Genomic DNA, 27,573 nt, shown 5'->3' with positions numbered 1-27,573 from the left:
TTATTAAAATTTAGCTTTGGTCAAGAACAGCCATTTCATTCAAAAAGCAGTTAGACAAATGTGAAAGATAGTCAACTGAAAACGTATGATGTTTTAATTAATAAAGCTCTGGAGGTGAAGAGGTTTCACTTTTAATTATAATGTATTCCTAGTATCCTTTTCAGTAGACATAAATAAAACATATGTCTGCAGTGATACATTGATAAAAATCAGAGTTTTCATAACAACCCCACCTTGATTAGATATTTTTAAAATACAGAATTCAGGGACCCTCAGAATAATTTTTTCCAGATAAATTTGAAAATTTACACTGTAGATTTTTATAAATGATAAAAGACCCAAATCAGAAGACAGAAGCAAATGAGGATATATAAAGCATAACATTTATCAAAATTTCTACTTGCGTTGAGTGTTTGAGGGAAGTGAACATCTGACTCAGATTATAAACTGCACCACAAATCCTAGTCAGTTTAATGGATCAGCTTCCAGAATGACTAACCATAAACAACTGGTAGTGACTTTATTCTGAATGCACCACCTTAATCAAATTGTTGGATGACTGCACATTACTTACTGATAAAAGTTTTAGGGAAATAAAATAAAACTTCAGCAAGACAGAAATGTTGACAGCAGTTTTGTTGAAACCCTGAAACTTAACAGGTGCTCTATTGTCCAGATCATGTATGTGCGTGTGTGTGTGTCCCTAGGTGCACATATGTATATGATGTAAATTGTTTGGTGTTCCATTTAATGTAATTTTATTTTTGGTGGGAGTTGTAAATAAGAGGTGAACAGAATAGAAAATAATTTACTGTTTCTTTGAAGTAACATGTTAAGGATTAAAGTACATTAAATAGAGCATTATTAACAGCTATACAAAATAATTGTCAGTTTATTTTACTCAGATATTGTTTTTCATCATCATGCATTCAATATGTATTTTATGGGTCAAAAAAGCAATCTCTAATTTAAATGGAGTTGATTTTAAGTAACTAATTAATCAATAAAAGAAAATTACCTGTGGCTACTTAATATGGGGAAAAATAATCAATTTATGAGGAAAAAATATAGTCACCTGTAATGTTGTTTTTGCTGTTTCCCTTAAGGATGATGCAGATGAATGGATATTGTTTAAAGTTTGTCATAATATCCAGGTAGCTTTTTAAATAAAGATCACCCATGTTATAATTTTCTCTATATTCTGCATATAGAGCTTCTTAACTAATCCATCCCCAATAGGCTTCTATTTTGAATCATTTACCTATAATTGCTGTTACATATTTTTCTACATTGTATGAACTCAGAGTACACAGTAATTTTTAGATCAATTTCAGAATCAGAAACAAGACAAGCTAGAACATTGTAAGGTGACTTACGACAGTCCCTTTCATCTTCCTCATCCCCACAGTCATCTTGTCCATTACATCTGAGGTTCACTGGGATACATTTCTGGTTCTTGGTACACTTGAACTGACCTGAGAGGCAGACATGGGTGTCTGAGAGAAAAAACAAAAAAAAATCTGTGCTGAAACCTGTGTCTGAATTTAAATCAGTGCAGACATAATCAGTTAGGCATTAGATTTATGCTCCCTTAGTGAAAAATTTATCACCTACCACAGTTGAGTTCATCAGAATTGTCTCCACAGTCATTCTCTCCATCACAGATGAAAGCAGGCAGAGCACAGAGCCCAGTTCCGCACTGAAATCGGCCTGGCTGACATTTAAATTCAGCTAGGGGAGAAAGCATATAGATGTTGTGGAATGACAGTCTTGGCTCAAGGCTTCTTATGCAGAGCTTTGCTGACACTCAACATATTTATAATATTATTATATTAAATACATTCCAGAGCACAATGTGAATGTCTCCTATCTAGATAGCTATTAGATTCAAATAAACAGCTAGGCTATGAGCTACTCTAATTGCCTCCAGTCTATATTTCATAAACTAACAGCACAAAAAAAGCAATTAACAACCCATAAATGTAAAAAGTATGTTTAAAACATAAATGTCTCCTCGTTTTAAAGAAATGGTCATGAGAGGTTAAGTGCCAGAATACAATTTATTTATCTTTGATCACTTTGCTGCCTGTGATGTGTAGAAGAGGAACATCTGCCCTCCATTCATATTCCCCAGCACTTCTTAAAGCAAATACTTCCTATACCTATCAGCCTTTAAATCAGGTTTATTGAAAGTCATTCCTATAATACTATTACTGTATACAAGGATAATATCTTATAAATAGTAAAGGTTTTTATATGCCATGCATATATCACTATAGTTAGTAATTACCATATGATATACATTTTTTTTTGCTACATTCCTTGAGTTTATGTAAGAAATAACAACAGTAATAATAAAGTAGTATCTATTGAGTATTTACTCTGTGTCAGGCCATGGGCTAGGCTCTGTCACATATAGTTATGAATTGAGTCATATTAACTTTCAGCTCAGCATCACCATAGCCATTTTATAAATTAAGCAATCAAATCTCATGGATATTAATAATTTATCAAAGGATGTGCAGGTTTCAAGTCTCAGACTTGGCATTTATTTCTATATCTGACTCTGAAGGCTTCTCACAAACTATGTTGTTTGCAATAAAACTTATTTTTTGACATATGATCCTAATATATGTTACTAATCATTAACTTTGAGATTAATGATATGCTGTTTAGTAGTTCATTCAGAGAATCAACATTAATAAATTATATTTTAAACTTTCTTTGGAAAATAAATCATAATTCGATAATTATAATATTAATAATTTCTTAACATTAAAAAAAACCTCTTAATACATGCTTGACTTCTGTAGAAAAGAGTTCTAAAATGCTAAAAGTCATTTATCTTCAATCTATAATATTTATTAATCAATCACATTAAATGTTTAAACTGTGTGATACCTTTCTCATGCTCTAAATATAGGCATTTCTTCTATTTACTGTTGCTTCATATACAATTTCTTTAATATTCCTTTGCTATCAAAACCTTTACACAAGAAGGAAGGAGTTCCAAATGCCTGGGAAATAACTAGAAAGGCTCTCTGACTTTTCAGTGTGTCTCTAGAATGATTCTGATGTATTAGAGTATCATAGGGAATATAATTACAAACTTATGATGCCAGAGAATTCTTGATGCACCACTTTTGTTACCTTTACATACATTTATTGAAGTTTGCAAGTATGTGAACTTGGGGTCAAGCTCTCCTGCCTTTTCTGGTGAAATTATAGGTATTCTCAGTGGCTCTTAGTATCTGTAAGTTTTAATGATGTAGCTACTCAAAAATGAAAACACTCCACTGACTCATAGATATCATTTTTCATCATACCATTACTCTCAAAATAAAGTGTCATGCCTACAGATGTTCCATGCTGCTAACCCATCAACTCCAAGCAGAAGATCATTTACTAAAAGATCACAGAGATAAAGTCACCAATAGAAACATGTGTTTAATACCACCAATAAGGATCATACCAACTCTTACATACCAGATGTCTCTTTGGTTCCCCTTCGAAAGACATGAAAGTTATATTTGCTCACCATATATTTTGAAAGTGGGAAAATATGAAAAATTCATTATACTAAATCTGTAGTTAATTTTTCCTCTTAGTATGGCTATGAAGGAAATTTCAGTCAAGATTAAAATTAGAGTTTGGGAACTGCAAACATTTTAGAAAGGAAAGAATTGGGTGCTACTGGCTTTGACTGTAGGTCATTATGGTGATATTTCCTGAGAGAACAATTTAATGAATCTGGGCAAGAAAGGACATCTTAAAATGAGGACTAAATGAACACAGTCATTCTTGTTTATTTCTGTTAAGTTACAAAAATAAGTTGTGTTACTCTTTTATTTGCTATATCACAGGAAAGTTTACTTTATTGTGGGGATATTAATAACTTTCTTTTAATGAGTAAAGCTCTATTGGTTACCAATATAATTTCTTGTTTCTGTGATATTCTTTTTAATTTAATAACTTACAAAAATAATAATTCAGGCAAAGTAGTATATCTATCTCATACAGATACTACTCTTTATATATCATCAATTAGAGTAAAAAGAAAAACTATGTTAAAAAATCAAAAAGCAATGGTCCTTTCAGAAACATACAAAAATATGAGAAAAGTGATGACTTTTTTCCTTCTCATTGAACATATTACTTACCTCTTTCAATGTGAAATAACTTCAAATGTTTGATACACTTGGCAGTGACCAGAAAAATAGAATACAGCTCTCCTAAGTAACTCTCTAGAGACCCTAAGTTTGAAACAGTTTTGTAATTATGTGGTGGAAAGTTCTACAGCAGCAAGTACTTAACTTTCACTAAGACAGTTCACTGTCTGTCTTTAGTGCAAGCCTCAGGGTCCTGAACTCAATTGTCAAGGCCAACTCATGGCGAACATCCACTGAGATGTTAAGTAATTATCATGATCGACTACAGGCATCTTCAACTTGACAGGACAGTATTGGAGTGACCCAAGAAGTAAACTATAAAAGACTGTGAAGGAAAAGCCTGCTGCTTGTCCAACACAACCGAAGTTCCCAAAGATAGCAGAAAAAAAAAAACCAAAAACACCTAACCATGTCAGTCACAGTCAGACATCAAAACATAATTGGCAGTCATTTTAAGGCAACTACTAAGGGCATATTAAATTGCCTAACAGCAAACTAATGATTTATACTGGAATAATCTGACCTCTAAAACATTTTCAAGATTTTAATACTGACAGAAAAGTTGAAGGACTGTATCCCTTAAAGGGAAGATTTCAGTCATTGAGTGGCGTTCTAAAAACTTGCCCATTTTTGCTTCTAATTTGCTGATATATTAGGTCAAAATCCTGCTGATCTACTGATCACTACATAAAAGTGTGACTATTCCACTAGTTAGAACATTTGAGAAAAACAAAACTGATTTTTTTTCTTTCTAATTACTGATGATGTCGTTCTAAATGTCATACTTCTCAGAGACATACCTAAGACATTGCAACAACTTTCATTGTATTTTTGAAGACTAATATAAAAATCTTCCTATTTCAACTCTGGAAGAGTTTCAGAAGGCAATGCTTAAGATATGGCTTCAATTTTTCAGGTCTAGGATTTAAGGAGTTCTAAATTCTCCATTCCTACATTTGCCAAAGTACTCACGACAGTCATCAGGTTCATCAGATCCGTCGCCACAGTCATCCACAGTGTCACATTTCCACCAGAATGGTATACATTTATCAGTTTTGCAACGAAACTTTAGAAAAGAAAGAAGAAAAGGTTGAAGCATCTTACTCATATATAATAGGTACTTAAAAACTCACCAGGGCAGAGCAGCTTAGTATACTCTCTTGCTGTCAGTGTGAACCCTGGTGGTCTTACGGCATTCCACAACAGTAAATAAATGATCTGCCAGGAAAGCACGTTATTCAGGAAACCTTCTGAGATTTCCTGAGTGAAAAAAAACTTCTGCACTTACATATTGTCTGCAGCTGCTTCTGCACCACAGCAGGAAAATTGAGTAGCTGCTACAGAGACCATGTGGCCATCAAAGCCTAAAATATCTGAATAGAGTTAAAATCATCAGAAATATCAGCAACAGTATCAAGTTCAATTAATTTGGTTAAATTGAATTCATTTAACTCAATTGAATTTTCTTAGGAATCTTGGGTATTTCAATTCACATCTCTGTCTCTGTTCCTTAGCCATCAAATGAGGAGCTGAAGATTATCTGAAAGATCTTTCCCATCGCTGTTATACTGTGAATCTATGGAAGTTCCGGAACACTAAATATATGGCCTGTAGCTATAATCAATATCTGCCCCACCTAGATTTTAAGAATACTTCTTTGAAGCAGTTGAGAACAATACTGTTACCTTCAGGTTTTCGAATTCTTAATAAAGACACATGATTTTTCAGGATAAGTAAGATAAATTGTGGTAATTAAAAAAGAATGCAGGTGAGAAATTTGCACTGGAAAGAGTGAATTAAGGAAGGAAGACTTTAAGACTAGTGCAATAGGAGGGAGAGATGGGTCTGAACTCTGCTAAAGCAAAAGGCAGGAGAGCTATTAAGCTCTGGCATAAGCGGCTGGAAAGGTGTTGGGAGATGTTGGTCAATGTGATTAGGCCATCTGAATTTGCTAGTTGGAGCTTATCAAACTTGGGCTCCTACCTTCCCAGAGACTAGGAACTGGTACACTATCTTTCTTGATGGTTTCTCTCTTGATGGTTTCATTTCTAAGGGATGGCTCCCAGGTCCTTGAGAGAACATTCCTAGAGTGTAAAACTGGCAAGGGACTGGGAGAAGATTTACATCTCAAAGGAATAGAGAAAGAATGTATAATTGCAAGGTTTCTAGAGCAAATGATCTAAGAACGGAGAGTCTAGGGGCTTACTATCAGGAGAAAACTGTGTAACGTTTAGTCAAGCTGATAGGAATATTAAGGCCCTCACGGTCGATGACTTCTCACGCTATACCACATTTCTACAGGGCCTGGTAAAGAACAACAACAAAAAAATCATAGGTGTGTTTAATTTAAAATTAACATTTGCATGTCCAAAAAAAAAAGCAAAAAATAAGACTGCAAAAATAGATTTTTTGGTTATATTTTTTAAGAAGAATATTTTTCAGAAGAAAACTGCTTAATAAAACTTGTTTTCAAAATTATCCAAAAAATTATTTACTAACATATTTATTAATATATTGTACTTGTTCTGTCATCCTTTCCATTTAAAATAAAGACATGGTAATAAGGAAGATGATAATTTTATTAAATATTGGAATAGAAAGTTGTTTTATTTTCTTTTTTAACTCCTCCCTTTTAAAGTCAACCATCAAGTGGAAGATTAACAATAGAGAAATTAGTTGAAATTTTACATGGCAATATTACTTGTAGTTAGCATACAGGTGACTTGTTGGTAGAGAAAAATTTCACAAAGTTATCATTGCATGGTATTTTTATAAGGAAGGTGACTGAATGCAAATTCACCTCTGAGACAGACCACAGAATTACTGTTCCTTTTAAGTTCACTACTGGCCAACAGCACACAGACCAAGAAAGATGAGTCATCTTATTCTTAAGTCATCTCAACTACAAACTAATCCCTTTCTTAAGAACATTCAGTTTTAAGCTTACTCTCAAAAGAAACTAAGAAAAATCTCAATTTCCATATAGAGAGCATATGCATCTGAAGTATTTCTCATTAAAAATAGTCACTTTAAATCATTGTAACCAAGCAATAGACAGAGTTTAGTACATTTCTTCCAGCACTGTCAAAAATTTTCTTCATCTTAATAGGAATTCAGTGAAAAGGACTTTTTAACATTCATCAGAAATTGAAAACATTATTTCGATAATTTTCTAAAATTCATTAGTTTTTGTTCTGAATTGTTTCTGTTGTAATTCTCACAGGAGTGTCTGGAAGCAAGATGGCATTTATCTTAGCATGTTGTATGCCAGGCAGATATGGAACACAGCAAAATATAGCTTAGGTTCAATTTTCTCTAATGAAAGTGGATTAGCAAGCTTAATTTGTTCATGTAAAATATTGTTAATTTCTTCAAGTAAGAGAATCTGATGCTAGCCTTTGCTGAACCTCTCTGGATATCACGGATTTGATTCAGGGTAGGGTTTCATTATACATATTTTTTTAATCAGAGGGAATTTTTTTCCAGTGGCAATATGGGAGGGAATGGAGCGCAGTAAATCCAAAGAAATATCGGACTGTTCAACTGACTTTCCCATCTTTGCTTAGTCTGTGATCATGTCTGTTGTGGTTTTCACAAACTATTACAGGAAAAATATTATCTTTACAGATAGTGACTGTCTGGGGATAGAAGGCAAACTCTGAAAGCAATTGCCCTGACCATTAAACATTTGCAGGCATTACGGTATATTGAAGTACTTTAGTAAGAATATTTCAGATCTCCTGGGTACATATAAGGTCTTCCCAATCAATATTTGAAAATTATCTATAACATATACTTTTAAATTCACTAAATATGTCTGATTTAAATAAACACAAACTGTTGGAATTATATATATGACATGATGATTTTGCTTGCCACTTCATTTTTAGTAAGAACATAAAAGGGCTTTGAGTTAAGAGAAAGTCAGGGTAAACTATACTTACTATATTACTTTTTATGCTAATCAACATCTTATTCATTATGTTCAGAGGAAGATCTCTTCTATTTTGTGTCTGGGCTTAATTTTTTTTTCATATTTAAATATAGTAACTAAAAAGAGATTAATGCTAAATACAAATATAAAACATTCCTCATGGAAAATGTTCTCCAAAACCAATACCTTCATAAAATAAACTGCAATTATCACCCAGAAGAAGAAGCTATTAAGAAACTACTAAATACATGTCTACTATTTGTATGATAAAAGTCTCCTCTTAAAAGATAAACAAAGCTATTTTTAAATTCACTTTTTATTTTTAATTGAATCATTTAAATTTAACATTTGAAGTGATTAGTGCTATAAGAATTGAATTTAATCTTGATATTTACCAGATTTTCACATGTTCATTTTCAATCTTAATGGAATTCTTATTGTTGTGATTTGCCTATTTTATTTTTCTTAAAATCAATACTATGGGGGTATATACCATTGGTTGCAATCATTATATGATAACAAATCAAAATCCCATAATAAGAAAAATTCAAAGTGCGACATTTTAATCAGAATGTGTAATGGTGTATGATTCTGAAATGTCTAGGTTATTTGTTTCATTTCAATGTCGACCTCACTAAAATTGTGTTTATATGAACTGACTTTTCTTCAAGAAGTGACAGTAAATAGGTTTTTCCTCCCAATACATTAGAAAAAAAAATCAGAGGTAAAAATTTACATAAACCACAGGCTTTACAGGGATAACCAGTAATGAATCATGTTAGCTGTTGTTCATTAACTTCATTTTTAATGATGAAACAAAGAAGTGATAACTTTTTTTCAGAAAGTATTGCTGAAAACAAAGTTATCTGACCCATAATTGGGAATTTCTGTTCTGTTCTGTTATTGTTAAATTCTTTAAAAATAAATGCAAAATAAATACTTCACTCATGTCATCATTGATACCAAAATAGGAAATTAATTATATGGATAATACTTTTCTAAGTTGATTTAGGTATTTATTTAAGTGACTATTTGTGTTGTTTTAGCACTGAATAAAACATAATTACAGGTTTTTCATATATAATAACTTGAAATGTTTTACTCTTACTATTATAACAAGGTTTACATTTTACTACCCATGTCTTGCTGTTTGAGCTGCTCATCTGAGCATTAAACGTCCTCTGGCTTCACTCTACTACTGGCTGGCTACTGAGTCTCACTACACTGTATGTGGCTTGAGCAGCCATTACCTCTACCAAGGCACCAAGGCCTCAGTGTTAGGCCTTAACAGAGTGTCTTCTGAACCACTCCAGAGGAAGAGACAAAAGATTATTTCAGAATAACCTGGAGGGTAATCTGGAAATTTATTTAAATTAAACAACACTGACAGGAATTACAGTTTAAAAAAAATTTTAATGAGTATTTTTTCCTTAAATTTTACCTCTAGGAATAATTGAGATGCTTCTTTTACCTCTCAATGACTTAAACTTCTAGTTCTCTAAAGATAACATATGTTGTCTACACACTCAGGGGTGTAATGTTGAAACAACACACTGTAAGAAAGAGACTGTGACCTGTGCTTTCAGCAAGCCATCCTAGCCTGCCGATGGCAGCTCACACCAACTGCACGTGTGATCTTTAGTGTGTTCTCGTTGAGCTGAAGGGCGAGAGTATGAAGACCAACACTCCCTATGTACCAGGAACTTTCCCCATTTCATCTTTATAATGATGGCCTGGAAATATTATAATACCCATTTAAAAGATGAGAAACCTAAGGCACAGGAAATTAAGGAACAAATCCAAGGTAATCCAGCCCATTGCAAGCATCCAGGGTTCCAGTTACAGTGCATCTGGCTTCAGAACCTGTGCCCTTAACCACTGCACGCACCTGGAAGAGGCCTGATCTTTTGCATTTGTATAGTTCTTAGATGTGTGATACTCATAGTCTAACTTGAGAGGCAGGTTAGAGTATTAGCTTCTACATTTTGAAAATGAGCATTCTAAGAGAAATTCAATCTCTTGCCAACAAGTAACTGCTATAATTGAAAAACCAGCAAATTTAAAACATAAAACTCTAAGTATAAATTTACTCGTTTAAAAAAGCAAGCCATAGTTTCTTTGACAATTATATCTTAAACAAGATAGTGACTCAAATATTTTTTATAAAAATTCAAATGTGATAATTTCGTATGACTGTTGCCCGAAATTTGAAAATCATAAAATCGAGTCCACTGCAAGTGGGAATCATAAAAACAAGTACAATGAAAGTAGAAAATCTAACTTCTTGGAATTTCTTTATTTTTTATTTTTATTTTTCTCTTGGGATTTCTTTAGTGAAAATAATTATATGTTGAAAAAAAAGAGGTTCCATAAGGAAACTATTTAGATAATATAAATTTTCAATTAAAGACTCTATAGAGAATTATTTTTTACCCAATTCGTCTTTCCCATATCACTTGCTGTGAGGAATGGGAGAGGGAAGGTGATACAGATCAGTTTATCTAGGGAAGATTTTTTGTTTGGTTAAACGATGTACATCTTAGCCTTAACCCTATTCCTCAATCAACTTGCCTTCTTGAAATATGTCAAATCCTCTGCTAATACTGTTACACCCACTCATGAGTTGAACCATTATTCTGTATAGCAGTATGCAAGAATAGTTTTCATTTTTAGTTTTTGTTTGCCATCTTGGCCTGAATTTGCACTTCCCAATTCCTAAGGTCCCATTTTAACAATATACCTCAATTTGCTTCTCCCTTACTCTGTAACCCACTCTGTGATCATGACCCTCTCTTTGATCTATGACCATGGAATGATCATCTAATGTAATGCTAAACAAAAACATTGATGTTTCAAAAATCGTTTAAGCAAATAAATAAAACCCAGGCAACACCTTTATAACAGCTTGCTCATACATCTCATGAAATGGTTTGTAGCCCTCCACTCACCTGACTGGCTGTGCAGTTGGATAAGCAGATCCTGTTATCAGCTGCAAGATAGAAGTTGGTGGGGCATGCACAGGTGTGAGTCCTTCCGGGGGCTAAAAGGCACAGGTGACTGCAACCTCCATTATTTATTGTACAAAGATGTTTAAAGACTACATGTGAGAAAGAAATTAAAAAAACAGGATGTTCAGACCAATAACATAAACGGGATTAGAGAGAGGACATTTAAGCTTTGTAACCTGTATTTGACTAGAACCTTGTAATCAAGAATTCATCGAGTTTATAATATAATTTTATTTTGCTACAAATTCTACTCATTTTACATGGCATTTATTTTACCATTATATCATTCTAAGGACACATTTCCACGCATGCATTTTAGTAGAAAAAATTATCTGTCAGAAAAATAAAAAGACTGGAAGCATTTTGAATGAAAACTTACATATGTTTAAAAATACAAATGTAAAATAAAACAATGGATAATGATCTACAATAATAATGTAGTGATTTTGTTTTCTAGGACAAATATGTGTTTTCAGTAAAATAATCAACCTTTATTCCATAAGGCCTGATACCATTCCTACCAAACAGAAGCTTAAGAAAACTTGATATATTTCTAATTTTTAAAGCCCTTGAGTTACTTAAACGTAATTCTTTTCACCCAACATTCCAGAAACTAACGATACTATGACTATTTTCTAAGTAAATTATTTCAAGAATACAGTCTCCACTTCTCCAGCTCCATGTACTATTGTCATTTCAGTTTAATATGATTTCAACAAATCAGTATGTCTTTATAATGTTATTGTGATTCTAAGCATATCCTTTAATAGCAGTAGTTGATATCAACTGAATTCACTCTATATACAATTATGCTAAATAATGAAATCTAGTAACCTTTTAAAAAATTAAGTTTACACTTAACCATGAAGGAAACAAAAATGGAATGTTACTAAAGATGTTGATGCATTTATGGAAATCATGGAAAGAATAATTACCATCAGGTTGTCTATAAGAATGATACACCTGGATATCTGTGATGGCATGCCATGAGTTAATCAGTGATTGTCTGTCTGCTCCCGAGGTTTTATGGGCACGGCTGAGTGACTTGGTTTTCCCATCAGTCCAGTAGATGTAGTCTTCAAACAATGTTAGTGCAATCACCCCTGGAATATCTTGATTAGGGACTGTAATAGGAGATGGTAAGATTAATGTTCAGTCTTGGAAGACTGCCAGTTAAAATATTCAATACTACATGGGCTGACAGATACAACTGCTACAGAACTTCATGTGAATAATTGCTGTGACAACCTGTCAGGCCAGCAAGGTTCTTTATTACCAGTAAGGAGAATACAGGATCTGGCACAGGAGCTTACTTTGCTCAGATTTAGCTTGGTTCAACCACTGGGAAGAAAATGAATGCAATTCTGCTCACAAGTAATGGCTGCTTTACCAGAAACAAATAACATCCGACATTTTAAAATTATATGTATACATATAATTTATATATGTGTATATGTGTGTATATATATATATACACATAGCCATCCAGTTTTTCCTATCCTAAATCCTTCAATCTATGGGTCATTTGCTGCTTTCTCCTATTTTTAAATTATATATCCAAGATGAAATGTGTATCTACAGGGAGATAAAGTGACTATAAGACTACTATAAACCATTTTAGTCACTAAGATTTTATGACTATTTTTACTTGCAAGATGAGCTGGAATAGGGATTGGGGAAATAGGTATGACAGATACTAATATATTAGGCAGATTTAACAGTCATAAACTGTTTAGTTGCAGATTAGAATTGTTTTATAATTATGCCTTTATTATAGGAGTGGGTATAGATATAAGTAGTAGACTGAGCATCACAAATGTGATTGTTTTTCATTCAAGAGATTCCAGGGTCCTAACATGAACATAAGATTTATTTAAATTTATTTGGTGATTTGGGGTGTAAATAATTTTAAGCCACGATAGAATTTTCTTCAAAAATTTTTTCAAAAGCATTAAAGAAAATGAAATTCTTTAATTTGCACAAACATTCCAAATGTTTCTTTGTATTAACTTTAAGATCTACTTTTAGAAGTTCTAAGAAAACAGTCATTAATGAAAAAAGGTACTATAAGCCCAGTAACATGTACTTTTATAAATTAGATTTTAATGACTGAGAATTAATGCTTAGCATATTCCTCAATCGATAGTAACTGAAAAACAATCAAAATTTCAAATACAACTCTTTCTAGGGAGGTTTACAACATTTTTTTTTAAATGCTGGTTAAATTTATATTGTTAACTAGAAGTAGACATCTGAAAATCTTCTGATTTGTTATTCTTATTCAGATGGACCACAATGATCAGATAATTCACAGTGACTCAGAGAAAGCAGAAATAAAAGAAATAAGATGCAATTCCTCCAAACAGGTGACACCTTAAACCAGTGACTACCAAGGTGGGGTTTTGTCAGAAATTCATCTCAGAACAGAGACTATGCACATGAAGGATGTAAAAACCAAGAAAAATCCAGATGTGCACCCTTTTGATGCAAGTACTCAAATTGAATTGTCTGTGTATTCCCGTAGACATGGAGCCTATCATCAAAATGGTAAGTTGAATTGGAAAAAATAAAAAAAGATGAAAAGAACACTTTACCAGAATGAATCATGTCTGAGTTATTTATACAACTTATTAACTTATTCCTACTTTCCCCCTTTGGCTGTATAAATTCATTCCAGAAAGATAAAATAAATGTGACAAAATGTTAACAACTGGATGAATCTTGGTAGTGGGAGATTGTAACAATCTTTTGGCATATGTGTATGTTTAGAAAATCGCAAAATAAAATAAAAATTTGTAGAAAAAGTTGAAAGTCCTGGAAACATTCAATTCAGATTTCCTTAGATGCAAGGGAATTAATTACATCATTTAATATGGATTCAAAAAGTTAAGCATCACTTTAAAAAATTTCCATCTACTAGAGAATCAATTAACTTCTATCCATAAGGAAAGTTATTGTAAGAATTTTCCTATTGGCCTCTTAGAAGTAGAATAGTCTTCTTAACTATTCAGTAAGTAACTAGCTGACCTTTGTGAAGCATTTTGGCACTAGGTCGCTGGCCAGTGGTTGTCAATGGGTCAGGGAGGCAGTTCTGGCCCCACAACAAATAATTATCAGGTCCCAATATCAGTAGTTCTGAGATTAAGAAACCCTGGACTAAGATAACCACTTCATACACCTTATTTCATTTAACATTCACAACATCTCTGTTTGTGCAGTGGTAGATCTGACTTTGCAGATTAGAAAGCTAAGATCTGGAAAACTGAAATAATGTGACTAAAGAGGGTAAGAAAAAAAACTAGTAAATAAAGTACTAGTATTTGAATCTAAACTGGGTTCTCTAGCTACTGAATTCTTTGCCACCTTGCCTACTAGACTGCGTTTAAGAGAGTCAACCTAGCAGGGTAAAGTATTGTCAAAGACTGAAGTGTGCTGTCCCCTACACCCTGTTGAAGCCTAACTCTCTGCATGACTGTATCTAGGGAAAGACCTTCAATGAAACAACTAAGTTTAATAAAGTCCTAAGAGTGGGGCTCTAATCAATATGACTGGTGCCCTCATATGGAAAGAGAGAGCAAACAGGGGTGTGCACATGTGGAGAAAAGGCCACACTGGAAGAGCAAAAAGATACCCATTGCTACAAGCCAAAGAGAGAGGTCTCAGGAGATACCAAATATGCCACCACCTTGATCTTGGGCTTCCAGGTTCTAAAATGTGAGAAAATAAATTTCTGTTGTTTAAGTCTCCCATTTCATGGTTCTTTTTTATGGCAGCCTTAGCAAACTAACACAAGTATATGAAATAATGGGACTAATTTCATAAGTTCTATGTGAAAGTCCATTTATTTAAATACTTGATTGAAATTACATTGTGTATGATTTTTGGACAGAAAAATCTAAGTAGTGGACACTTTTGCTACCTCTAAGCTTGTAATAATTACTCACTAGAAATCTTTATCAGCTAATCCATATAAAATTATGCATATCAGAAAAGTGAACTCATTTCAGGAGGATGACACATAGCTGAATGTACACAGAATGTAGAACAGACACATCTGTTTAATTTAATTCCTTGTTTGGTGTTGGCCTTGAAGAACAAGATTGTCACTAGTAGCTTTATAAGCCCACTCCAGGCCTGCTCATTGGGCAAATATGTTTATTTCCCAAACAGCCTTACACACAATCAGCAGAGTATTCCTTCTAGAGAAAACAAAGTAAAAATACTAACTTACGTTAACATGGGAAAATCCAGTCCCATATACCTAACACTATATTATCTCCAACAAACTATTCTCTAAGAGGTGGTAACAAGTTCTGTTTATATCACAACAAATGCCATAAAAAATCAAGTGAAACAAATAACATAAAACAAACAAGTTCTTTGCATATTGACTCTTTAGGAGTTCAGCTCATAACTTGGCAGTATGCCTCACTTCCTCTTTAGAACTTAAATCTCTTCAACAAGACTTATTTGACTATTGGCTTAAGCTTCTGTGAAAAAATTGCCATATATTAACCACTAAATGATAAGTATAAATAAATTAATGCTGTGTTTGCTTTTCCATCAACATATAAGAAGTTCAGCCCACATTGAATTAAATGACATGTTCTGAGCCAGAGCATTATTTTATTTCCCTGATCCAGAGTGAGAAAAATAAAATTGCTTATTCTGGTTGTCTATTTATTTACTTATTTTCTATATAGATATGTATGTATATAGTTACATACATTTATGTATTATGTATTTATATATCTTAAATATATTTGTTATATACATAATTAAATATATGTATGTAAATATAAACATGGAATGTGATGGTATGAGAAACATTTAACAAACTCTTACAAATACTGAGATATGGTTGAGTTTATGGAAAAAGTAGTCAATGTTTTCTCAAAATGATAACAGCTACCCTTTTTAAGAAAAAATAATATGACCAGTTCTCATACATAAGACTGCATTTGTTCAATTAAGAGAGAAAGACAAACTTAAGGAACTTTTCATTAATAAGTATTCACTAGATACATGAAAAAAAGAAGACAGAAGAAAGAGAACTGTTGTATGAGCTGTAGTTTTATAGGTACTTATTATATATTTAAAGCCTATTTTAAAATTGCTTTCTGTAGTTAAGTCTCTATTCTGTACAATGGCTTTATTTATTGTACTCTTTCCAGCATTCCATTCAAGCACTAGGCTTCTAATTTTTATTTCATAGATTATATCTATCAGAACAAAGAAGTTCATATTTGGCAAAAAGTACATCAAATAAATGCTGCTTTGTGAAGTTTTTCCCTTGTAGTCAAGTTGGATGCTGTCCTAATTTCCCTAGTAATTATGATAAACAGCAAAGGTGGCAATCCAGAATCCAGAATATGCTTTTGGCTTAACTATTGCCTCACAGCTAGAGATATTCTATCACCATACTCTTGATCATTCATGTTTCTGAGCGAAGTTATCATGCTAACAAATACATTACTAATATCATTCTAGTTTTATATTTTAGACTAATCAAGTTCAAGTACTTGGGAACAAAATGTGTCAATAATGCAGCCCTCATTTTTTGTTGAGTTACAATCCTATGGTTGGTGTTATGGCAGGATATGCACTGGGATGGTAGATTCTGCATGGCTTTGCCCAGTGGGCTAGTACTTAAAATAGAAAATTCACTAGTGATGCTCTATTCTTTTCTTCTTATTTCTCCTCCAAGATTTACTTTAATAATCTAAATGCTATTTTTAAAAAATTACATTAGATGCAGCAATCCCTATGATTTATTATTTAAAAGTTACTGTAAATACTTCAGCAATATTTTCAAAAGTAAAACAAAGTTCATAGAATGCAACTATCAAATTCAGTAACTATTTTTATGAAGGAATCAAGATTACCAAATAACAAGGATTTTATTTTTTTGAGTTATAAAGAATTCATGCATTGTTTGGAAGAAAATGCCTGAATGATCCATTATGGTTAAACTGCCCCTATGACTGATTTGGTTTGGAAATTTAATGTCCTAAAACTTTAAAGTTAACAAGCATACAAAACAAAACATTAAATCCTATCTTTATTTTTATATATACATATATAGTCTTACTAAAATCTTACTAAAGACTCTTCCATTTTTCTTATTCTTGAGGCCATTACCCCAAGTAAAGGCTCACATTCCTTCAGACCTGAAATACTGCAAAATTATTCTAATTTTCTCATTTTTAATCTCTTTCAATCCCTTTTCTATCAGTCAGGGCTCCTGTAGGAAACAGAGAATACATTCTTAAATGATAATTGAGAAGAATTTAAATAAAGGAATGACTTACAGAGGTGTGGGCACGGCTATGGGTCTGCCGGACTGTTTCGTCCTAGGTGTCCCCCGAAGCTGGTGAGAGCAGCAGCTAAGGGAAAGGGGCCCCTCAGCAGGAGCCGCGGCCCCTGGTGGGGGAACTCAGCCACGGCTAGGCCACCGTGGTTCAGCATGGAGGGAAAAGGGGACAAATACATACTCTGACTTCTTCTGCACCTGCCATCTAATCTCCTACCAAAATTTCCCATGGCTTACGTTCCACCTGAGGCCAGAAGGTGAAAGAGCCTGGGCGGTGCAGCCCTCGGCAGTCAGCCTTCCAGCACACGGAGCACGGCAGAGAGTCAAAGCCAGGGTGACCAGAACGCCCTCCAGTTCATGTTGCCAATATTTTTCATCCTGCCTCTTTCTTCCATGATCAAAAACCATCAATGACAGGACAGTGCAAACTATTTATTCCGACCAAAAACTAGCTGTCCTCAGAGAGAGGATCAGGGTGCTCACTAATCCTCTATTCTGAGATGCTCTGATACAAACAACTTTTCGTGATATCTTTCTACAAGGATAATGTACAACAAGCTACATAGAGAAGCTAGGGCATAAATTTAATGTGCAAAGCATGAAAACCAAAAGCAAATAAATGAAACAATGAAAAACAACAGCACTGAGAAAACGATGTGAGATCTAATTATGGCTCCAAAAGACTGTAGGCTGGTGAATAGATGATAAAATGAGATGCTGGAACACTGGTGTAACTTGCTGAAGAAAGTGGAAGATTCATTACAGTAGCCAGTGGGTGGTTAGATGATGGTTTCTGGTTTATGAAGAGTAACAGAGAAGAGGGGTGGGTGGCGCAGTGGCCACAATGTACTGATTTCCAGAGAATAACTGCTGAGCCAGTAGCTTTAGTTACAAACACCCACTCAACAAACAATGTGGTTTATATAAACTTAGGACCAAGGATGTTCGTCCTTTGTTAGTAATTATGCATGCCCTTTCAACATTATTGCTTACAGAATCTTTTTTTTTTAAAGAAGATATTTGCTCAGAGCTATCTACAACAGGTTACAAAAATGTTCCACTTCATAGTTGCCTCCAGGACCATGTTTTTTGCTTGCCTAGTCTTTAATGCAAAACTGTTTAATGGTAATAGCACTAAAGATAAAAATGTGGGCAAATGATCCACAATCCATTGCTCAAAATGAATAAAGGCATTAAGAAATGGCAGGAAAAAAAAGGATACCAACATTTCCTATTTTATGAAGGAATATGCAAGATATTTTCCAACAACAAATATTTTAAAATCTTTCTAAAGTTTCTTCCATCAATGAGACCTTGAAGGGGATTAAAAATAAAGTTCTTCCATTCGGCGTATATCATAGTACATAGCAGGTTTGAGCAGCTACTACCTGGGAGACTATTCAGTGAGGCTGCCTTTAGAACACACACAGTGGTGAAAGGTCCAAACAAAAGTTGCACGCTCCTCCTTAATGTGGTAGTTGATACTGGGAGACTTACAGGTATAACTTTGTGAAACAAATGTAACATATGATGGAAGATATGGAAATTAATGCTGTATTAGAATTCTTCTTTAAATTAAAGCCATTTTTAAGGGGCTGAAGGCATCCTTTGTTTACCCTTTTCTAGTATTTCTTGTCTCCTTTCCTTCCCCTTGTCATCTCAAACAATATGTATTCTGTATACAGATTAGGTATTCAGCTTAATACAATTCAACTCTTTCCCCTCTCTCACCTACATATTTTTTAAAATTATTCATAATAGAAGGCCAAAGAGCCATTTCAATATTTAACATCTAAAAAACGTATTCCTATTAATGAACATGAAGATTTGAAAAAGCAGACAATGCAGATTATACTCTACTGTCTTTATTTTGAAAACTAGACTGTGTCTAAATATCTCTTGGTAATGGCACTGCTCTCCAGTCTCTGAAGTAAACACAGCAACATTGCTTTATTTCCTGGTACAGATACATTCCTGTTGCTTGAAAGTTTCTGGGTTTTTCCACTGGTGATACAAACCTTCACAGACACTTGGAAATGTGTTTTTAAAGCAGGCCATCAGTACTGAATATAAAAGTTATGTTATTTCACATACATATTCATTAGGAATGTGTTTGTTTGAGAGTCCTAATGAAATCTGAAGCCTTAAAAATGCACTGGGCCTTTAGGACAGATATGAGAGCCATTTACATGAATTTACTATCTGCTCTTCCCACATTCCTAAAATTATCAATATGCCTCTACAATAAAAACAGAGAAGAGTGTAACATATAACAAACATTTTCAAATGTGTTCCAGGTAGTCCTAGAACTAAGCAGGGAAGAGGGACCTGATGAAAGAGTCCTCTGCCCCAATTCCAGCATCAACCAAATTCCTAAAAAGAGTTAGAAAATCACTGACTGAGTAGAAGCCCTAATCTATGGACAAGATCACTGACTCATAGTGTGGCAAAGCCACTTGTTTAAATCAGAAAGAAACCTGGACCAAAGCCAAATCTACTGACCCCCCAACACCCTACTGCCTTATATTTGGGATGGATTAAGGTTGTTGAAAATGGTGAAAAACTCATACTAGGATGATACTTATAATTTCCCTACCTAAAAAAAGTATGTGGAACAAGTGTAACATTTGCAAAATAATAATCTATTTAACATATACATAGTTTAATGTAATGTACCCTACTGAAGGGACAAAACTGAAAGACACGACTGACATAAAACTTCTAAGATTTTTTAGGAATGGCAGTTAATTTCAATTTATTTTACTGGTTCAGGAACATTTCTATAGTAACTGAATTGTATTTTGCTCCCTTTCATTAACTTTTATTGTATTGTAAACAGCCTCACATCAGAACCATTGACATAAAATAGACTGTGAAGTCTACTGTTTGTAATGGACTGTGAATGATAGCGATTTTTTTTCAAAAGTACTAAAATCAAGTATCTCACGAAGAAAGAAACATCCAAACAGTATTGTAAAATTGGAGGGTGGTATCTATTAGGTTTCCTCCCTTTTTTTTTTTTTGTGGGCTTCTGTGGATATTTAAATGTTCCAAAGCCCCAAATGCAACAGCTGTTGAGTTTCAGGATATATGAACATAAAATACTCTGCTTGTCTTTTTCAGTGTTTTCTCCCCCTCAAACAAGACTCTTTAAATATATATTATGCTATTTCACCAGCAGCATGCTGAGATCTGGATTATTTTTCCAACATTAATTAGATGATCACTGCATGTGTTATGATTTGGATTTTTGTATCCAAGCACAGAACTGCCCCTCACAACACAAACTACATTCCCAGAGCAGTAACAAACAACAGAGTCAGACTACAGTGTTGACACTTCAAAATGGGGATCTTCAGGTCTGAGTGCAGGAACAAATGAAGAGCCATAGTCAACATAATTGCATGAAATTTTAAACAATTTGTCCAAAGACAGACTTAAAGACAATTCAGTGATAAACTCTAGGATCATACCCAATGATTACTGCACCGAGAAATTAGTAGTTGTATCTTTTTCCAGTATGCTGGATTAAATATGTACATGACCAACTGATTCAACACAGGGTTAAATCATTCAGTGATGCAAAGAAGAGTACTCTGAGATTTAAAAAAAATTACTACAATAAGTAAATTCTAAAACTCAAGGTCAAACATACATTTTCCTTAGTACGCCTTTTTATTACTGTTCATATAGTACGTTCAGGTTTTGTCAAGAAACAAACTACCTCCTTAAGGTATCTCAAGTTCAATGGCACAACTAAGAGAAAATGAGAAAAACTAAATCTGAAATTATGTACTTTGATACAAGTAGTCAGAATGAAATTTTGTTCTAAATAGAATTTTCTAGTATTTAATTTTCTTTTCATTAAATGGAAAACAGAACCTCAACATTAAGGTAGATAGGCAAAGTTATTGCAGGAATTTTTCTCAGGAGATAATTGCAACCTATTTTATAGACGTCCATTCAGAGAAGGTTGTACTTTTTCAAATGAACAAAGCCAATGACAAAAAATCTTTATTATGGCCTTATTTCAGAAATTCTGTGGTATGAACTTCAAATAATATTTGAAACTTTTCCTATAACAAGAGATGCTGTTAGTTTGGATATAGCAAACTATAACATCAAACTGTCCCACAAAAGCAGGGCATACATTTTAAAGTAACATTATTGCTCTCTTCACTTCCCCAAATAAACAAACAAAATAATTGGATTTAATAAGGTGTGTTTTATTTTACAGTTATTATATTCTGAGGGATTAGTTTTGTTTCTTGATTTGTTTCTCATAAACTTTGTGATATATCTATGTCCATGATTTAAATCAATCCTGAGAAATTAGGTATGGAAATACCTTTATTTTTATAAGTATGCATTTACCCTATAATTATTGCTTTTAGAAACTGTAGCAAGCAGTCAACAAATCAGTCAAGTATATGTCCAAAGGACAAGAAATAACAAATGTTGGTGAGGATGTGGAGAAAAGGGAAACCCTCTCACACTGCTGATGGGATTGTAAATTGGTACAGTCACTGTGGAAAGCAGTAGGGAGGTTCCTTAAAACACTAAAAACAGAGATGGCATATAAAACAGTAATCCCATTGGTAGGAATTTACCTGAAGAAAACAAAATCCCTGATTTGAAAAGATAAATGCACCCCTATGTTTATTGCCACATTATTTACTATAGCCAAGACATGGAAGCAACCTAAGTGTCCATCAGGAGATAAGCGGATAAAGAGGATGTGGTACATATACACAATGGAATATTATTCAGCCTTAAAAAAAGAAAGAAATCCTGCCATTTGCAACAACATAGATGGACCTAAAGGGTATTATGCTAAGTGAAATGGGCCAGGTGGAGAAAGACAAATACCAAATGATTTCACTTACTTGTGGAGTCTAAAAACAAAACAAAACAAAATGAACAAAATAACAGTAGACTCAGAGACACTGAGAAGTGACTAGTGGTTATCATGGAGGAGGGGTCAGGGTGGGTCAGTGGGGAGGATGAGGAGTATAAAGGGGCATAAAAATTATCATTCATAATATAAATTGGTCACAGGGATTGCAGCACAGAATGGAGAATGCAGACAATGATTCTGTAACATCTTCCTATGTTGACAGACCATAACTGCACTAGTTAGGGTGAGGATTTATAATATGGGTAATTGTTGAACCATTGTGCTGTATACTTGAAGCCAATATAAAACTGTACTTCAACAACAACAACAAAGAGTGAAGCTGTGTAGAAATAGAAAGAAGGCAAGCTTGCAACCAGTTAGATCTGGGTTCAGACTCTGCTTCTCCTGATTACTAGCTATGTGACTTTGAATAAATTACTTAATCTCTTTAAACCTATTTCCTTAATTCAAAATGGCTTTAATGGTACTCATCACAGTTTGTTGATGGAATGTCTAAAAGGGCATGTATTACATCAATCACTTTTCCTTGAAAACAGTAGATTTTTACTAAAAATATGAGTTTATAGTAGGATTGTTCCATTTCTTGGAATCCCAGTAGCAGGCTAAGAAAATTTCCATTGAAAACTGAAAAAAATTAAAGTGGTTCATGCAAAACATCTAATGCAATGTAATATTCAAGAATAAAGGTTTTCTCCTCTTATTGATTTGATCATTTCAGAAGTAGTTAATTTTAAAAGATGTTAATAACTTTTGCAATAATATTCAGGGAGAACTGAGGATGGGATTGGAAATTTGAGATTTTCCTTCAGAATAATTGAGCAAACATTTTATTATTCGGGATTTTCAAACTCTCAGGTTTACATTGAAGAAGATTATCTTGAAGTTAAAACTTTGTGATTTGGTAAAGATTCTGAAAGGGTTGTGTGATCCACCTAACTAGAGGTTTAGAATTATAGTTCTAGTATTCTCATTTGATGCCATATTTTCCAACATTCTTATTTCTAATGATGAGACATCTGAGACCTAGGGAAATGACCTGTGTACACATTTCAGGGTGAAAAGCTGGTTAGCAGTAGATCTATACTACCCACTCTTCATCCTAAGGTTCCCCAAGCTTCTTTTAAGAGCTTAAGGGTTTGCTTTCTGCAGTCCAAGGGGATCCTTTCACCTAAAGATCTGGTCTCCAGTGAAGGTTGATTACTTTTTGTCCAAAATCAAAGTCTACAATTCTCTGAGGATTATTGTGGCTTGGGATTGGTATGAACCAGGCTCAAATGTACAGAATTGCAAGAATGTTATTATTTATATATTTAGAATCATTTCATTTTTGTATAAAGATACGTATAAATTTAAAACTGAGCATTTCAATTTGAAGACACTTTGAAATTGCCAAATCTCTATTGGACATATTTTATATATCAAGAGAAAGTAGAAGGAGAGAGTGTCACTCATTTGGAATCTTTCTTCTAGGTAAATTATTAGGTGTTCCAAAATGCTTTTTAGAGAAAGATACAATAGACGGGGCTTAACCACATCCACAGAATTCCTCTTATGTTGACCCTTTTGTTAAAATTTGTGTACTTCTCATCAAAACAGAGTTTTTCAAGAAGAACCTCTAAATTATGCTTAGTTTGGTATTTTATAATTCCTTTAATAATGTAGAAATATGTGTGAAACTAATAAGTTGTCAAAACTGTGAGTTCTTTTACCCTAGCTAAGTGGATAATAATATAAATTATTCACTTAATATTTGCAACTCGACCACTGATATTTCTACTATTTTAAACTTACAGATCTCTCCTACTTATTCTGCTAAATAACTATTGAATGTAATACTTTATCCCCATTCCCACAGCTATAATTACTTCAAGTATTTGTTCCTAAAATATTTTAACAACTTCTAAATTGGTTGCCCTTCCAGGGTCTTTCATTTTCCATGCTGTTGTCAAATCTAATAACGGCACTCTACGAATTAAACACCATCAATGACTTCCTATGATATAAAGGATAAATTGCACATTACTTAGCATTCAATGCCTGTCACAATCTGGCCCCAGTTTTGTCTTTGTTCATCTAAGTGTCAATATCTTCCTCTTATACAACTACCAATCATAGCCAAATTGTGTAAACTCCATGCTGTTTCAAGACTATTATATCTTTGCACATGCTGTTCCTTCTGTGTGCAGAATCCTTCCTACATTTCCCCATATGGAGAACCTTACTAAATCTCTCAGATTTTTCAAAGATCCTTTCACTTTAGCAAAGGCCCCTACTCCTTGCATTTTCAAAACTATTTTGCACATACCTCTAACTTCAATCTAATTTATGTCTTTTTCTGCACATCTGCATTTCCCATTAAACTGTAAGTGGTTTAAAGATACTGACTTACTCATCTTTGAAACCCCAGTGCCTAGCATAATGTGCTGCACAGAAAGAGACATTAAAATTATTGAATGAATGAATGAATGAATGGGAAGATCTAAATGGAAGGAATCAGAAAAATAAAAAAACAAAGAGCCAATGAAAACTGGATTTAAAACAAACGGATTCAGTAATCTAGTAGCATGTATAATATTCTATCATATTATATAATTATTATAATAAAAACCAGAAGAATGAAATACACAGGCATTAGGGAAAGGTTCACTTGGCTAATATTGCACCAAAATGTTCCTAAATTAGCAAACTGACTAATGTTTGTTTATTTGTTTGTTTTAATTTTACAATGTGATGTTTGGACTTGGAAGGAAGGTGGGGGGGTAGCGGAGATAGCAGAAAAAGATGGATGGAAATTCTCAAGCAAACTGTAAGTCACATGTTCCTTGGAGGTAATCTGATCTATTATTTAGGGCATAGAATTCAGAACCATTAGAAGTTCTTGGGTTGGATGGATAATAAGAAATAATTGCTACACTTATGGAATGGTATGAATAAGAATATGTGTGAAGCAAAAATACTTTTTAAACAATTAAGTCCCATTCAAGGTTTAACTTTTCTCCATTATTAAAATTTGGCTTAAAAAAAAGAGTCATAGTTCTGAAATTTCTCAGACACCCTTCATATTCTCAAATTACTCTGCCATTACTTGCAAATCCCATTCTTTTGATAAGCTGTATAATAAATAGGATAAATGAGATCAATAACACTAATATGGTTAAGAGAAAAAAGAGGTTAGTAATCAAAAGAATACAGGTTATTATTGATATCAAAGTCTCATTTTTCATCTCTGATATGCAACTTGGAAACTACAGCATTCTCTATGTCTTTATGGGGCAAATGCAAGAAATGAAAAACTACTACTCTTCTTTACAAACATGGCAAATTAATGGTTCCTTTTCTATTGTGTTTGGAGTTGGCATGATTCATGTTGCATAAAATTAGTAGTTTGTTAGTAACTACCAGGTAATTATTGGCTTGCTTTCTGATATTGACAGATGCCTCATAAGACATTTAATAAATTTTTCATTAGTCTTCCTGAGAAAGCCTTCAGGAGAAAGTAATTCTGAAGACAGCAATTCATACTTTCTTTTTCTCCCCACTTGAACCACAAGATATTTTCAAAATCAAATTTTAAAATGTTAATAACATCATACCTGAATATCTTTCCGTTAAATGTTTTATTAATCTAATCAATTTAGTAACATTTCTCCCTGCTCTACACAAAGTCACCACCAGTACCATGAGTAAAAGACATTTCATTTACATGCATTTAATTTTGTATTAAGTTTCAGAGTATTAGTCACCTACTGTCTGACATAATTTTTAACTAATGAGTAGGGGATGTAATCAGTAGGTTTTAATAGCCAACATTTTAAACTACGATTTTTTCTATTCAAAGACAAAGTCTCAAATGAAAACAGGTAAATACTTGATGCTGTTATATATTCACATATCTAACCAAAAGTTGTTTAAATTTTATTGTGCAGTGAAATTTTAGTACAAAGCAATACATTCACAATAACCTAGCAATTTATATAGATGCTAAAAATGGACAGGTTCATAGTTACATTGGGAAAATACTGATTGCCACAATAAAACTTTCAATTATATCATCTAGGAATGTTGCGGAACATTTCATTATTGATTCTCCGAAGGAAATATAACTGCTGAATGCTAAGTGGGATTTCGATTTGTCAACATTACATTTGCTGTAATTAAAACCCTAAAGTGATCTTTAAATAATTCTTCACTCAAATTGCATCCTGATGCATTTCTTTATCTCTATAATTGGGATGCCAACACCTAAATAAGCAACTTATCCAATTACACTTGTCTTACCTCAATGTTCTTACCCTTAGAAAAGCACTTTTAAAAGCTTTCTGTCAGCATTTTTAGTGAGAAGGATATATTTTTTTAAACATCAACTGAGAGGGACTTAGGCCAAATTATGAAGTGGTGTGACTTCAGTGACTTTTACCTCCTTTATTTAGCTTATATTTATTTATTAACTCAGTGGCTTTGTCCTTCTCAGGACTCCGCACTGGCACACACCTGCAGGGCCTCACCTGACCATCAGATGGTTAAGTATTCCTCTCTTTCGCTCCCCTAAGGCTTTTCTTCTAGGACTATGACAGCCCAAGAAGAAAATCTGATAAGCTAAAATATACAAACACCTCAGTTTTATTTGGGACCTCCCTGAGAAATCTGTGCTTTACCACTTGAAGCTGAAAACACCTAAATCAATAACAAAGGTGATATTAGGTCACTAAAGAGCCATAAATACTCATGTTTTTTCTTCATTCTGGGAAAATCTAATCTAAAAAAGCCACTTACATCTAAAATAGTTGGAGTATTCATTTGAACTATTTGTGGCTCTGTTATATCCATGTCCTCATCATCCCACCCCATTCTTCTTATCAGGCCTCCTTCCTCACTTAGTTCTGTCATTTTCAGGAATCTTTTTCTCTAGGATGCTCCCCATCCCTAATGCTAGTGTTACCTCCTTCATATCCAGTCACTTCATTCATTTGTTTTATATTTAGAGTTTTTGAAGCTACTTACTTATAAAAAAATAGAAAAGTGAAGTATTTCTAGAATGTTATGCTCACTTATATTTTAAATATTTCCTGAAATATTACTCTAATTTGAAAGCTGTTTTCCATGTTAATTTCTATTGATATTGATGATCAGATAACAGCAAATTTAATCATGTATGTGGTTTAATTGATAACTTTTAAATATCACTTCACTATCTTTAAAGAATTATGCTTTTACTTAGTATTAAAAAAAAC

The 27,573-nt window shown here is 33.4% G+C and overlaps 1 protein-coding gene across 1 annotated transcript in view; it reads right to left on the bottom strand.

Moving 5' to 3' along the window:
* LRP1B (LDL receptor related protein 1B) overlaps nucleotides 1-27,573 on the bottom strand; it is a 1,911,502-nt gene that overhangs the window by 207,931 nt on the left and 1,675,998 nt on the right. The window contains exons 61-65 of the mRNA XM_057505633.1: nucleotides 12,047-12,235; nucleotides 11,052-11,200; nucleotides 5,142-5,235; nucleotides 1,615-1,731; nucleotides 1,377-1,496 (exon numbers count right to left, since the gene is read on the bottom strand). Of these exons, the coding sequence (XP_057361616.1) occupies nucleotides 1,377-1,496; nucleotides 1,615-1,731; nucleotides 5,142-5,235; nucleotides 11,052-11,200; nucleotides 12,047-12,235 (669 nt within the window). The remainder of the gene's footprint in view (nucleotides 1-1,376; nucleotides 1,497-1,614; nucleotides 1,732-5,141; nucleotides 5,236-11,051; nucleotides 11,201-12,046; nucleotides 12,236-27,573) is intronic.

This window comes from Manis pentadactyla, chromosome 8 (assembly GCF_030020395.1).
Source record: "Manis pentadactyla isolate mManPen7 chromosome 8, mManPen7.hap1, whole genome shotgun sequence".
NCBI classification, from domain to species: Eukaryota; Metazoa; Chordata; class Mammalia; order Pholidota; family Manidae; genus Manis; species Manis pentadactyla.
The sequence above is the reverse complement of the archived record's forward strand: the minus strand, read 5'-3'. Positions and strand labels throughout refer to the sequence as shown.